General features: G+C 36.7%; 1 protein-coding gene across 2 annotated transcripts in view; it reads right to left on the bottom strand.

Moving 5' to 3' along the window:
* Window positions 1–15789, bottom strand: part of fgd (faciogenital dysplasia) — a 49556-nt gene that overhangs the window by 9625 nt on the left and 24142 nt on the right. For both annotated transcript variants that reach the window (XM_051117769.1, XM_051117768.1), the window contains exons 3-9: window positions 15540–15684; window positions 13503–14118; window positions 5866–5961; window positions 4743–4879; window positions 2025–2181; window positions 1797–1935; window positions 18–76 (exon numbers count right to left, since the gene is read on the bottom strand). In XM_051117769.1, coding sequence (XP_050973726.1) covers window positions 18–76; window positions 1797–1935; window positions 2025–2181; window positions 4743–4879; window positions 5866–5961; window positions 13503–14118; window positions 15540–15684 — 1349 coding nt within the window. The remainder of the gene's footprint in view (window positions 1–17; window positions 77–1796; window positions 1936–2024; window positions 2182–4742; window positions 4880–5865; window positions 5962–13502; window positions 14119–15539; window positions 15685–15789) is intronic.

Genomic DNA, 15789 nt, shown 5'->3' with positions numbered 1-15789 from the left:
ATGAATACGGCTCTAACCATTTTCCTGATGGCAGCGTTGGAGTGGTTTGCTGCGGTGGAGATCAGCTCCAGAGCATCTGAAACACACAACACACACACACCATCACTAAATATCATTACAAAACAGTTCAGACGTCAGAAGTGTGTCTCAAAATTTGATATGGTGCATAAAAATAGATGTAAATGAGTTGCTATGGTAAGAATAACAGGCAAAATTAAAACTCATGAGATGATTAAATGTCATACGATGTTGCAATTAATAGTACTACAAAATGTAAGTATATATAAATAAATTGTAAGTGGAATGTACTCAGTTTTCATGTACACTGAAAAGCAAAACACTGCGTGAAAAACACTTTAAAACAGTCTAGAGTGGATGTGAGAGGCAGAAATGCGTATGTCAGAAATAGAACGGCATCTGTCTGCCGTCGGCGCCGCGCGTGTCGAGACTCATCCAGCAACATCATGATTATTATAATGAGCTCTATTAGCATTAGTAAACAGTGGTGCTGTGTCACAACGCCATTTCATAAAGATGACACACATGGACACCAGTGGACGTGCCCAGTAAACAGACGCCCATCATTACTGCACCTTAATAATCACCCCAAAACACACTCATCAGGAACCAAGCAGATACTTTAGAGACGACAATCCTGACTGTGATAAGGGAAAGTAACAGTCTTCACCACTGGTGCACTACTGTTCAAAGGGGTGATATTATGCTTTTTCACTTTTTTAACTATAGTCAGTGTGTGGTGTTTATGTTTGGGCATAAAAAAGATCTATAAAGTTACAAATCTCAGTGTCCACTCCAAAAGGAGATATTTTGTTTTTAAAAAATCCCTTTTCAAGAACTACAATGAACGGCTCCTCTGGACTACAGCGTTTGTTTTCTGCATGCAATGATGTCACAACACGGTCCATTAGAAATTCTAATGGTTGGGGGGGGTGTAGGGACGAGGTGGGGGATTAGCCTAACTTTAGCGATGCAGCGTGGAGAACCGCTTCAAGGAGCCGCAGCGCGGTGGGTATAAACACAAGCATTGACTAGAGTGGCCACGATCTGCTCCGGTGGCCACGTCGGAGCTGCGCTATAGACATGTGCAGTGTTTGGTAAGAGATTTATTCATTATACAGTGTATTATTTTAGGTGGTGTTTTTTATTTTATACAAGTAAATACATTTCTCCTCATAATTTATTTGTACTCACTGTTTCTTATGCTTTTGTTCATTTCATTATGAATTTAATTATTTCATTACATATTTATTTTGTCACAATTTATTTTTAATGTGCATTTCATAAGGTTTTTCATTTTAAGACATTTTTTTTTTATTGTATTTCACATTCCTTTTCTTTTTACTTGAATAAATTATTACATCACACTGCTAGTTTATATTTGCATTTAATTGTCCATTTACGTATTAATTGCAACATTCCATGATGTTTTTTTTTTTAAATTACATGTATTTATTTATTTAAGCCCGTGATAAATCAATATAGACTACTTTGCTGTCTAGCAGAAATCTAACTTGTGATATTATTTGCATCATCATTTGTATTAATAAATCTTAATATATTAAAAAACAGAGAAATAAAAATGCATCTATATTTCTATTATTAGCATTAGCTGTTACTAATATCAGGATTTTAGACTTTCAACTGTGTTGTGACCAAAAGATAAATCAGTGTAACATAGGCCATTGAATATAATGAGTTAAACAAATGTAAATGTGAGTGAGTATCACAGTGAAAACTACTGTGTGTGTGTGTGTGTGTGTGTGTTCTGAACTCACTCTCAGCGTCTCTCCGGTCTGCAGCGCCAGCGGGCAGTTTCTTCAGATAGTCCTTGAGTAAGAGCTCATAGCGGGGAATGCGCTGCACCGGCTCCAGCATGTGATGCTGCAGCGTCAGGTTCCCACACACATCTTGCTTCTGCACACACACACACACACGTGTTCAGAGAGCTGCCTGCAGCTTATCGTATATCATGCAGGACACATATATCATGTGGCGGCTCTGACCTGGATGCTTTGGACCACGCTTTTGAACTGAGCGGAGCGCTGCGTCCATGTGCTCACCAGCTCCATGGCACGATCGAAGTTCTTCACATACTCGCCGTACATCTTCAGGAACGGGGCCAGCTTCTGCAGGATGTCCCCTATACGCGGATTACAGCTCCTGAGAAACACACAACACATTCATCAGCTGTCCACAGTCAGTTTATTTATATTTAAATAACTGGATCCTGAATGGTCACATGATTCTGCTAACTGTCATGAACCGGATCGTTTGAATCCGCATTTAAACTGCATTTTGGAAGTTCAAAATCGGGGCACCATATCAGTCCATTATATGGAGAAAAATCCTGAAAAGTTTTCCTCAAAAAACATAATTTCTTTACGACTGAAGAAAGAAAGACATGAACATCTTGGATGACAAGGGGGTGAGAACATTATATGTGAATCTTTGTTTTGAAGTGGACTTCTCCTTTAAAACACATTATTAATAAACCATACTATGTACTGACAAGCAGATGATTCCATAATATGAACACTGTTTTAATGCATCCACTTTGGCGTTTTCTTTATAACAGTTTTCTATGGGAAGAAAACACTTCACGCGTTATTAAACGTGTTGCGTTCATATGCTGGACTCACTTGGTTGTCTGTACATAGTATGATTTATTAATAACATGTTTACAGAGTTTTGTCTTTAAAAAAACAATGTCTTAAGGCGTTAAGCCACAGCATTTTTCATGTTAAGCATTTTAGAATTGTTTTAAAATCATAGAAATGCACCTCAGTTATCCACTGGATTTACTGTAAAACGAAACCAGACAACTTAAGTATTAAGAGCAGCTCTGTGTTATACTGTAATGAATTAAGATTCATTACAGTATACTTCAGTTTTAATGTCCATTTTACTTAAGATAAAATCTCCCTTTGCTCATGCTGTAATTTTTGCAAGGCAGTGTTTGAGACGGACTTAAATTGGCAACCTGTGTTTTTTAACTATTTACTAAAAGAATCAGCTCACGAGAATAATTTATTTTGAAAAAACAGTTATTTTAAATCATAATAATGTTTCACAATATTGCTATTTTCACTGCATTTTTGATCAAAATGTAGCCTTGGTGAGCAGAACTGATTTCTTCAATTCATTCATTAAACATTAAATAAAGCATTTAATCATCTTCTTTCACTGTAAACATCTGCTACCTCTATGTTAAAAATCTGTAAAGTTGTTCTTCAATTACATTTTTACATTTATTTGCCTGAACAATAGTCATGTTTTTCTAAAACTATTACTTGTGTTTGTTTCTATGCATATGTTGTTAATAAATGTGCTTCTTCAGTGTGATAGTGTGTGACACACACAGGCCTCATAAAGCACTTTTAACTCATGTTTATGAATGTCTGAATGTAACTGCATCAGAAAACTAAAGATATCAAAGTGGCATCAGCGCTCACATGTAGTGTATTTGCAGTGTTGGGGAGTAACTAGTTACATGTAACAGAATCACATAATTTAATTACAGAAATGTAACTGTAGTTAGTTACAGTTACTGAGGAAAAATTGGTAATTAAATTACAGTTACTTTTGAAAATGTTAATGATTACATTTGATTTTCTTTCACACACACCCACACACAGATTTAATTGACTTCTTTCCAAAATTGCATTGATTGCTCTAAAATGAGACACCGATGTTTCAGGAGTTCAGGACACATTCGCACATGCTTATTTGACTAACTGTTTTATTTCCTTTAGGTTTATGCATATACTTTATTTTTTAAGATTAATTGTTTTTTTTACAAGGCATTGTTAGATGCCAGTGTTTCCTGTCATAACTATTCAAACATTTGATTTCAAATCCAGTATCATAGCTATTAAACTATTTCTTGTTATGATTTAAAATCTCTATTTAACCTCAGAATGATCTCAAAGTAAATAAGAGGTGTTAAGTCTGGATTTGTGTGGCCGTGCACAATAACACAGACTCATCTCGGTGCTATACACGTGATAGTTTTTCTTGGTGGAAGCTTTGCGTTTGTTTAGCTAATAAAGTATTAAATCTTAATTCAACATTATGTGTACAATTTCTTAATTCTGTCAACTTGCCGCCTGCTAGCAACTGATTTCTTCATGGAAGCTTTGCGTTCAAATATTTCAACTCGGATCAGTGTTTCATGTCTAATTATTTACTTTTGTGGCAAGCAGCTGTGTAATAAGTGGGATAATGTACATCCAGACAGTTGTTATTGCAAAATAAAGATGTTGTCCTTACTTATTATAATCTTAATTCAAGTGATAAAGTCTGACAGTGTTGAGTGCTTCTGTAAGGTTAACTCTGCCTGGTTTAATGATTAACAGTTGAAAATACGGGAAATTTAGAAAAGTAACCAAAAAGTAATCAAAAGTTATTGAAAAGTTACACTACTCATTACATTTTAAACAGGGTAACTTGTAATCTGTAACCTATTACATTTCCTAAGTAACCTTCTCAGTGTATTTGAATCAGCTGTTGTTTGGTTATTTCAGTGCATATATGAAGTTCACACAGGTGTCCAGACAGAGGAACCATCATTTACATGAACTATGAACACATTTCACTAACAATTCACAGCCACACAGTCTAACAGTACATCAGCTGCCACATACTGAATTATCATCTCAAACCCAACATACTTTGTTTTGGAAATGTTTCAGTGAAAGGTGCGTGTGTGTTTGTATTCTCACCACTCCTGTGTGATGCGTGTCTGTAGTTCAGGCAGCAGGAACTGGTGGTGAAAGAGGTAGATGCTGGAGATGTTGGAGAAGATTCCTGTGATGACGTCAACAGGGATGCTGGCCTCCGTCAGACGGGCACAAAACACCTGAACACACACACACATTAACAGTGGGGTTACTGTGAGCAATTCATAGCACAGAGACAATCAAATTACATTACTTGATTTACATGGAGTAACATGTATGACTTGGAGCTTCAAGGTTTTGGTCAGCATTCACTTGCGCTGTATGGACGTATAGAGCTGATATATTTTCTAAAACTCCGCAGAAGAAAGAAATTCATTTTATGAGCACATTTTGCTCTCTCTCGTTTCATAGAAATGCACCTCAGCTATCGACTGGATTTACTGTAAAATGAAACCAGACGACTTCAGTATTAATAGCAGGTCTGTGGTAATGCTGTTGAAGCGTTCGCAAGGTACGATCGTTTTACACACCGAAATGGATTATTATAATATATATGAATTATCTAATTGTCTAATTATTGTCTTATGTGGCATAAGTATGATAACGTAGGGTAATACAAGACACTTCTGTTTCAAATTGAGGTCCCGATATCTGCCATGTTATCGGTTCTCTTTAAGTTATCTAAATAATTCAATATCATTTTAATTAATAATTAAATCAATTGATTAAATAAGGTGAATAAATCAACTTCAGTGCACCTCTCATTTACGGGTCAGATGGAGTAGAATTAAAAAGTTGAGAACAAGAGAAACACAAAAGGAGCAACCGTTTCTCCCCATAATATGTTTAATAACTGTTAAACACAATGTAAACCGTTTTTTCTGCAGACAATGGGCTCTCCGTGGTTTGAAAGCTTGCTGTGGGTTTACAGCACGGCCTAGATGACGTTCTGCCCTAACGAATCACTTTGACAAGATCAAAAATCATTGATTGTAGAGGAAATAGATTAAGAGGAAGTGTCGGAAACAGGAAGATACGTGAACACAAAACAACCACAGCTACAACTCATTTCAATGTAAATAATGAGAAACTCTGAATACTCGAACGCCGCATGCAGGCGAAAGGGGAAACGGAGGACTAGTGATCTGTGTTAGTGTGTGGTTACCTGGTCCAGCAGGTTGAGTCTTTTGACGTACGCTTCTTCTGTCTGAAGCAACTCTTTAGCAATGTTCAACAGCTTCTGCGAATCAGACGGCAAACCCTGAAAGACAGACAGAGTGAGACAAAAGCGTAAAAGACAGGAAGACACATCAGTTTCAGTCACCGAACTAAAAAAAGACGAAAACCATTGTTTAAAAATGCCACACGGCTGGTAACGAACTGTAACTTCTTTCAAATGACAAAACCAACCAGTGTTTTACTACTGACTTACTACTAACAGTTACACAATGACTTACAGGAAAGTAAATTATGTCCATCAGTACATAAATCTGACAGCATGTCTTTATTAAAACCATTTTGCTATGTCAGCACACACACACACACACACACAAATGGGACAGCAGATCTGAGGAAATGGGAGGACATGTGTCATGCAGATACGCCTGACAACACAACAGATCAACATCCACTGTTTGTCTGACATACAGCACGCTTGACTGACACAAAAATGTTCCTACAATGAAAGCCGGAAACTCCCTTTACATTGTCAATCAAGTAGTGAATACACTAAAGCCTCTAGCAGAACGACATAGCTAAAGCTTTAGCAAATAGCACCGATTAGCACAATAATACATTTTCTTTGAGAAAACAAACCAAGTAAGTACTTTCAGTAATGCAGACGCAATGGACGTCTATGGAGCAAATGTACAGTACCAGAGGATGTAAAAGCAGAAATGTTAAAAAATTAACTGAATGATTAGGTTTTAAGTTGAGGTTTTTAGTAAAATAATTCGTTTTTAAATGGAAAAACTACTGTTGATTCATTAAAAAGTGGTTGAAAACATTATAAATACAGGTGGTAATATTTATCTGAAAATATATATATCGACAGATTGATGAAACTGTGCTTTTCAGACAGTGTATTTGACATTTTTATGGTATATGGATGACTGCAACCTGTCCAGGTCATATTTTACCCCCAAAACAACAGAAAACATATATTGTGCAAGAATAAAATCCTATTATTAGCATTGTGATTATTTTAATAATAATTATTAAGCATATGAAAAATAGTATCTCAATATTTTCAGGGATTTTATCGATAATGATAATTAGACAATATTTTGCTGAGTGTGTTATTGCGCTGGTATCTTAAGGACTACTATGGACAGCTGACACCTACATTTTTTGATATTCTTCATATTCTGTGTGGTGTTCAGTTCACCCTGATAGAAATGAATCCTTTCCAGTAAATGATTTTTACCTTTTATGGGCATTTTAACTTTTAAAAAGCCATTTTGTCAAAATTCTTACATTCAAAGTCAAATTCTTACAATGCAAAGGAAACACTGAAGCTGCATCTGAAGTGGCGTTTAGATGTATTTACACACTGTTTAATGCAGCTCATGAATGCATTTAACCTGCAGTTACAAATGTGTAAATAATGTTTTGATATTTTAAACATAAAACGTTGAATACTGCTATTTTAAATGATTTAAATCATAAAAAAGATATTTTAAATGTGGAATTAAAACTGCCAGTAGGTTGCAGAGAGTCACAGTTAATAAGTGAGTTATTGCGATTGAACCACATAATTTAAATTAGTGATTGACTGAATTTTTTATAACCGATACCGATTATTTGCATGTTTATGTGCCCGATAACCGATATACAGAACCCATATTTATTTACTGTTGTAAAGTAAATAAATGACTGGGTGAAGTCCATATTTTCCTCCTTAATCGTCATATTACAACAATAAAATCTTTTTATTTATATATATTTTTTCATTTATAAAATGCATCAGCTGCAACACTAAGCAAAACGAATGTAGAATGTCTAATGTTTTCAAATGGAGAAAATAAATAAAGGACAGGAGACATATCAACTTCATTTTAAACTACAGTTATAGTAGGTTTATAAGCTGTTTAATAAAAAGAGTGAAGAATGGCTCACTGGATAATGTTAATTCACTGAATAATATTCTCTGAAACATTGGAATATAACAAACAATTTTTTTTGTTGTTGTTGTTTTTTTGTTTTTATTACTACTATTGTTCTAGATTCTGACAAAATGCTGTTTACACAGAACTATACTCCGTGTAACGATACTTAACGACAATAAATCATTAATTTCCATAGAGTATAATGAAATAATGGTTATATAGTAAATGTTAATATAATTTAGGGTGTTTTAAACAAGTGAATCCGATATTATAAAACCAATAACCGATTATGGTAAAATGCTTAAATATAGGGAAAAATATTGGGAAATCGATATATCGGTCGATCTCTAATTTAAATGGTTGATTCATTCAAGAACCAAACACTCATGTTGCTCAGAGACGCAAAACAGTGCTGTGGCTGCGTTTGAAATGATTTTTGTTGGTGAAATAGAGCAAAAACAGGCAATATGGTGTCTAAAACATACAGTCTCTTAATTCTTGTAAAAAAAATATATATATATATATATATCCATATCACATTTGTAATCATGGTCATTTTTGGAGAAGAAAACGGCACTCTTAGTGTGATATTGATTAACTATATGAAGTGGAATAAATCTATACATTTTCTGTCCCCATGTCTTGAATTTGTGATGTATTTTAATAGACCAAATCATGCACTGTTAATGCGTACATGCACTAGTCTGGACTTCGCGTAATGCGTGCGCTGCACTCGGTAGGTGTTTTGAATGATTTTTGCAAAATACTCAATGTCAAATTGAACATTAAAACAACAATTACCATATTATCGCAGACGATATGTTGTCAAATAATAAAATTGTAAATAGTACTGCCTTTAATTGAAAACAAACTCCATTTCATTATATAACAATGTCTACTGAATAATGAGAATCATCAGTGAGAATCTTAAGCGGTCTTTCTTTTGATTCTGTGATGTTTTTGTGCCATTCAAGCATATGGTCTGTCAGACCAAATCAAAGTTCAACCATGCAAAATGTGGACAATTAGGTCAATTAGTTTAAATGAATCATGTGAACATTTTTCACATCTTGTTCTTCGCCCAGGCTAATCTAGCTTACACAAATGCATGAAGAAGACATATGCGCACATATAACAGCACACAAACACTCTGGCAGCTCATCCCACATCCTGTGTGACAGCATGCTATTAAAAACACATCAACACATCAGCTGTTCACAAAGCACACACACCACACACCTTTCCTAAGAGCAGATGTGCTGCTCACACCAGGAAACACAGGAAAGACCAGAGCTCAGTGTGTGTGTGTGGATTTTAACACAAAGCACGAAGAATCCAGCGGCGCGCGACAGCAGAACGGCAGTTTGTGGCGTGTACCGTGGTATCAGGGCGTGTGTTTGGTGAATGTGTGTGCTCGTAATATGGGCGACTCCTACTGCGCGGTCACAAAGCTCAATTCCTGTCACACCTTACCGGCACAAAAACACTCCCGCGGTCCCTCTCGGCCCTGACTAACCGGACGAACGCTCTCACACCCCGTCCACCGGCTGACTCCGACCTCCACGAGAGTCTGCAGGTCTGTCCTGAAGCCACTCACATTCATGATGAACAGCACAATGTGTGTGAGAATGTATTAGTGGAGCCCTCTTCTCCACAATGAAGTAGCAGTAATGGTTTGGGAAGCAGGGGAACCTGTCGAGTGAGTGCAGGTGATAATCACACATTCACAGCCGCACCCTCAGCTGAATATAAGGCTGCACGCTGACAGACATGAATGAACTTCATGGAATTATGGAAAGGCCCCCATTGGCTTCAATGCAATTCATCAAAAGTTCACACTACAGAAAAACTAAAGATTCACTCTAAACTGAGACAAAAAAAAAACATAAAATATGACAAATTATAAACTCCTGTTCTGTTAAAAATCGATATTTTTGTTGAAAATGATCAGCACAGGCAGAAAATAAACAAGTACATGTAATCAGCACTGTATCTAACATTATTTGCGTTTAGTGTAATAGTGCTTCTTGCTGTTTGTCCTCTGCCTTTTTGTCAGGTCTTCTCAGACTCTTGAGAGGGTAAAATGGGTTTCTCGCACTTATTTTAAGCGCTGCAACAATCTAGTAACCGAGATCTAGAAAACTAACAGCCAAACATCCGTTCACAGACAGTTTGACCTGTGAAACACAACGATGAAGAAACAACACATCCTTGGATGATTCAGAGACTTAAACTTCATAAGTTCTGTTTCATGGTCTTTGACAAGCTACAATAACACAACTCTTTGGTGTTTTTCAGAGTGCTGGTTCATTTGGTGAACTGCATTAAAACCAACGGTGGTCAATTTGACCCCAACACAAAAGTCACAACATTTTTGTACAGCTTTTCCAAAATACATTTACCGGTTATCGCATTCATGACCATAAATGAGAAAAAGTCACAATTTCAAGCAGAAATAAATAATTCAGTCAATTAAAAATCTGAATGTGGGTCAAATTCAACACAACAAGAGGGTTCAACGAATAACGTCAGCAAGCTGGAAACTAGAGATCCACTGCCCATTAGTTATGTCAATAAAAGCCATTAATGTAGTCCAACACAAAATCATTCATTTATAGAGGTGTGACGAGACACTTATCCCACGACACGAGACGAGACACGAGACTGGGTTCACGAGAACGAGACAAGATTTTTAAAATTTTCTTAAGAAATCCTCAATGATTAAATATATAGGGAAAATAATCTTTTATTCAAATGAAAAAGACAAAATGTGACCCTGGATCACAAAACCAGTCATAATGGTCAATTTTTCAAAACTGAGATTTATACATCATCTGAAAGCTGAATAAATAAGCTTTCCATTGATGTATGGTTTGTTAGGACAATATTTGGTCAAGATACAACTATTTTAAAACCTGGAATCTGACAGTGCAAAAAAAAAAAAATCTAAATATTGAGAAAATCGACTTTAAAGTTGTCAAAATAAAGTTCTTAACAAATGCATATTACTAATCAAAAATTAAGTTTTGATATATTTACAGTAGGAATTTTACAAAATATCTTCACGGAACATGATCTTTTCTTAATTTCCTAATGATTTTTGCCATAAAAGAAAAATCAATAATTTTGACCCATACAATGTATTTTTGGCTATTGCTACAAATATACTTCAGCGACTTAACGCTGGTTTTGTGGTCCAGGTCATTTTAAACTTCATGAAATTAAACTTCCATTTTAATGAATTATATCCAGTAATAAACAACATTTAAACAAGAGCTTCACAATTCTGGATAAATTGAGAATCCCAGTTGTTTTTAATAAATTGGAGACCATGATTCTCCACTGACAATCACGATGTGAAACAGTCCTAATAGACATAGCTAAATCATTGTCTTTTAGGAATAAGATCGCGTGGGTGTTTGAATCAAGATATATTAAGGATTAATCATGCAGCTCTAATGTAAACACTGCAAAATGTTTTGCAAGTGTATCGTCACGGGACACATCGGATCTCGTAACATCCCTGTTCATTTAACTTACTTCTTACTTAACTTACTTTAAGTGATTGAACATAATGAAATTAAGTTATGGAAAAATTGCCAACACTGCAAAAAATGCTTTTCTTACTTAGATTTTCTGTCTTGTTTCCAGGCTAAATATCAAAAAATTCTTAAATCAAGAAGAAAACAAGCAAAATAATCTGCCAGTGGGGTAAACAAAATAATCTTGTTTGCTGCTTAAAATAAGATTATTTTGCTTACCCCACTGGCAGATCATTTTGCTTGTTCTCAGCAAAAACTCATTTTGACTTCTTTTTTTCTGAAAACAAGACAATAATTTTTGCGTGTCTAGAAAATCCTTCTTGATTTAAGAATTTTTTGATATTTGGCTGGAAACAAGACCAAAAAAAACAAAAAAAAAATCAAAGTAAGAAAGGTATTTTTTGCAGTGAAGAATTATGTTGCTTCAGCTCATTTTAACAAAGCAATTTAAATGAGCAGCAAAAATGGCACTACAGCTAGAAACAAAACATGCATGGAGAGGATTACACTGGCAAATGAAAATATACAGTTCAAGACCTAGACTGGGTCTACTGTTATTTCTATATTACATAAATGTTCTAAGAACTGATATAATCTAGTTTTTACTGGAAAAATAAAAACACCATTAATGTAGATATGTGCATAAATGCAGTGAGCTTTATATTCTCACAGGTAGTCTAACTACACTGAGTTTAAAATAGTGTGATGCATGTTGAAGTCAAACATGCTCATATGAATAGCCACACGCGTGAACTGAATAACCAGCGGTTTCCATCGTCTTTGGTCAATGAAACCATCACTAGAGCACACACACACACGCACACACACACACACACATGCGTGCGCACACACAGTGGCAAAACAACACTTTCAGAAAGTGCAACCTCCACACAACATAAATGCAGCACATGCTGCTTAAACTGTTCACTTCCTCCGGCCTGTGACACATAACTGATGCATGAGAACATAAGACATGTTCACTAGCTTCAGTGAATCCTTCTGAGCCACCTAGCTAGACAGCACTGCAGGCGTCAAATCTAGAACAGCACTGCATGTTCACTACACAGTGAAGGCAAACTCAGAACGCACTGCAACAATCTAAGTGGAAAAAAATGTGTTTATTACAGTCATTAGGACAGATTTCTAAATACTTCAGTCACTTTTGCCAAACTCTTCACACAGTTCTAACCAACATTAGCTTGGCACTGAAAATGCACTAAAACTACTAAAACTCTTCATACAGTCTCAAATCAACTCAATCTTTACAACACTAGCAACGATTTTCACCTAACAAACAGACATAAAACAAAGGGAACAGCAACAGGAAGCACTATACGATGTGTTCTCTGTCAAATGTCCTTACAAATGTGACCCTGGACCACAAAACCAGTCATAAGTAGCACGGGTAAATTTGTAGCAATAGCCAAAAATACATTGGGTCATTATATGGGTCAAAATGATCCATTTTTCTTATATGCCAAAAGTCATTAGGACTTTAAGTAAATATATTTTGTAAATACATCAAAACCCCATTTTTGATTAGTAATATGCATTGCTAAGAATTTCATGTCGACAACTTTAAAGGCGATTTTCTCATTATTTAGATTTTTTTTGCACCCTCAGATTCCAGATTTTCAAATAGTTGTATCTCGGCCAAATATTGTCTGTCCTATCCTAACAAACCATACATCAATGGAAAGCTTATTCATTCAGCTTTCAGATGATAGAAAAAAAAGAAACCCTTATGACTGGTTTTGTGATCCAGGGTCATAAATCAATAATGATTTGTGCTCAGAATTCACAGCAGTAAATGTCACACACTCCATGTTTACATGACAGTCCAACATTATTCCTAAGTTTACCCTTTTGTACAGATGGGAATGAAATTACAAGACTAACATCTGTGCAGGTGTTCAGCTGCATCAAATGAATTTTGATAGGACTTTACTGTTTAGAACTGAAATATACAGAATTTCAATATTACTGCATTACTGTAGAAATGCAACAAATTGGGAGTGTAGGTTCATAGAGTTTCAATGTTTTCTGTGTTTTGAAAGTTGTCACTGAATGTATTTTGTCCCAAAGCACTGTAAAAAAAAACTTTAACCCAGTATGTTTATGTGCAGCACTTATTTTACACTTGCAACTCTTACCTTGGGTTCCAGGCTCTCTGGATCCTCACTGCTCCCCTCGTCCAGGTCGCTGTCTTCATCCTGCGTCGAGTCCCGCTTGTTGCCGGCGGTGACGCATGACTCCGTCTCCGTGGCGACGCTGTCATTCCTGTCCTCCTCCTCGATTCGTCCCTCATTTGGGAATCCCTCGCCCTCTGCCCCGCAGGACGGACTGTCAATCCCGCTATCCCGATTGGGGATCTTACCGTTCGCCTCCGACCCCTCGTGACCCTGCGGCCGCTCCTGCTCCGCATCTACATGTTTACCGCTTTCGTCTTGATGCTCTCGGTCTAAGTCACTGTGGTTATTCTCCAAAGCGCTACCAGAATGTCTTTTATGCTCTTTTTGAAGTTCGTCCGTAATTTCCACCTCATTGGCAGAGTCTGTCTGGAAGGAGTCTAAACTGGACAGTTTCAAAAGCTCCGAGATTTCACGCGTATTAAATGCAAGCGCATCCTCAGTATCCAGAGCAGCCGTCACCGCTGACGCCTCCATGAGCTGAGGCTGATCGCTGCCGTCCGGCACTTGAGAGGCTGGACAATCCATGATGGCTCCCCAATGGAGGTCGTTCCTCCGCTGGAGACCCAGAATCGGAAACCTTACAAGATAAAAGAACAATCACGGTCTAAAAAATGTAAAAGCACAAAGTTTAGCATCTTATCAAACACAGTATTAGTGACAGCCAGGCAGTTTACACCCGATCTTAACATGCATTTCAAACGAATCTCCAGTGACCGCTGATTTTGTTGAGACACTTCCCTTTTATTTCATCAAACTTCACATCACTTCCGTGAGAGGACTGGATGAATATGACTGAATGAATAAAGCAATTATGCTTATGTGTGAGAGGGAAAGCAAGTTGGAATCAACTGTTTTGCTGTGTTTCCTCAGAACACATCCCATAATGCTCACGTGTGAGGTCAGTGGGTGTCTTTTGTGGCTGTTCAAATGCATTCGACCACATCAGTGTCTACATTACAAAAACAATCCACTCAATGCATTTTGACTACTGCTTGAAGTGGTCAAAACTGAAGAAGCTCAAAACACTTTAGACCCCAGTTACACCTGTTTAACATCATCCTTCTGAACAGATCAATGAAAACTCGTCGTAATATTGCAGACATTTTCTCAAAAGTTAGTTATCTAATTTTTTCAAGTTACAAAAAGGTAGATTGGTCTACTTCAAATCTGAAATGTAAGGCTGATTAGTTAGTCTAGTTAGTTAGTCAAACAAGTTCTTAAGACACAGTCTTAACCCGTTTGGCTATGTTATGTCCAATCTAAACACAGGGTCTTACAGATAAATAACAGTTGGTAGCACCTAGTTAAGGTCCCATTAGTTAACATTACTTAATGCATTAACTAGGAGTGACTCATGAATGTTCTATGCTAGTTAAGTTCCGTTAAATTCTATACAATTTTTGATTTTAATCATTAGTAAATGTTGAAATTAACATTGACTAAAATTAAAAAATGCCTTTAGAGGCGTTTGTCATTGTTAGTTAGTATTAACAAATCCAGGTAACTAATGTTAACAAATAAATCTTATTGTGTTACCAAACAAACTGAAAAACACTGTTTGATGTGCTTTACAGCAGAACTGAATTTAGTTCGCATTAGTGAATCACCATTTTCTTGTTTTTTTTATATCACCGGAACACAGCTTTGAAACAATCTGTATTGTATAAAGTGCTATATAAAGAAAAAAAATATTTTTAAATTTTAAAAATATTTGTAAAAAATTAAATGTGAGTAGTTTGACTGTACAAAACCCACTGACACCAAAACCTCTACGATATTCCGGCCTTTCTTTAGTTCAAATTTATTTGATTTTATGCCTTATTGTCCACCAGACAAAATCATAAACCCACTCGGGTAGAAACAGAACCGCACACCTTTGACAAAGCTGCAGGATTTGAGGTATCATCCGACTCTCAGCTCACACAGTATTTGTTCAAATCCCTCGTCTTCAAAGCATCGCCGTACGGCCGATTTAACACACATCCGCTCAGATCTTACCTGGAGCTGTGAAAGCCCTCGATGAGCCGCCCCACACCGGCTCCTGCAGACGGGACTCTGGCTCTGGGAGGGGGGCTGGGAAGGGGTCGGCGGGGCGCTGGGGGGACGGGACCCCGCGGCAGCAGGTGCACAGGCTTAGGGGGCACTGACAGACACAGAGAGAGAGAGAAGATGCTCAGACCAGCTCTATCTCCATCACAACAGTCCCATTCCACGTCCTCTGAGAGGTTCACCCTCCATACTGATCCTC

This window comes from Labeo rohita, chromosome 8 (genome assembly GCF_022985175.1).
Source record: "Labeo rohita strain BAU-BD-2019 chromosome 8, IGBB_LRoh.1.0, whole genome shotgun sequence".
NCBI lineage: Eukaryota > Metazoa > Chordata > Actinopteri > Cypriniformes > Cyprinidae > Labeo > Labeo rohita.
The sequence above is the reverse complement of the archived record's forward strand: the minus strand, read 5'-3'. Positions and strand labels throughout refer to the sequence as shown.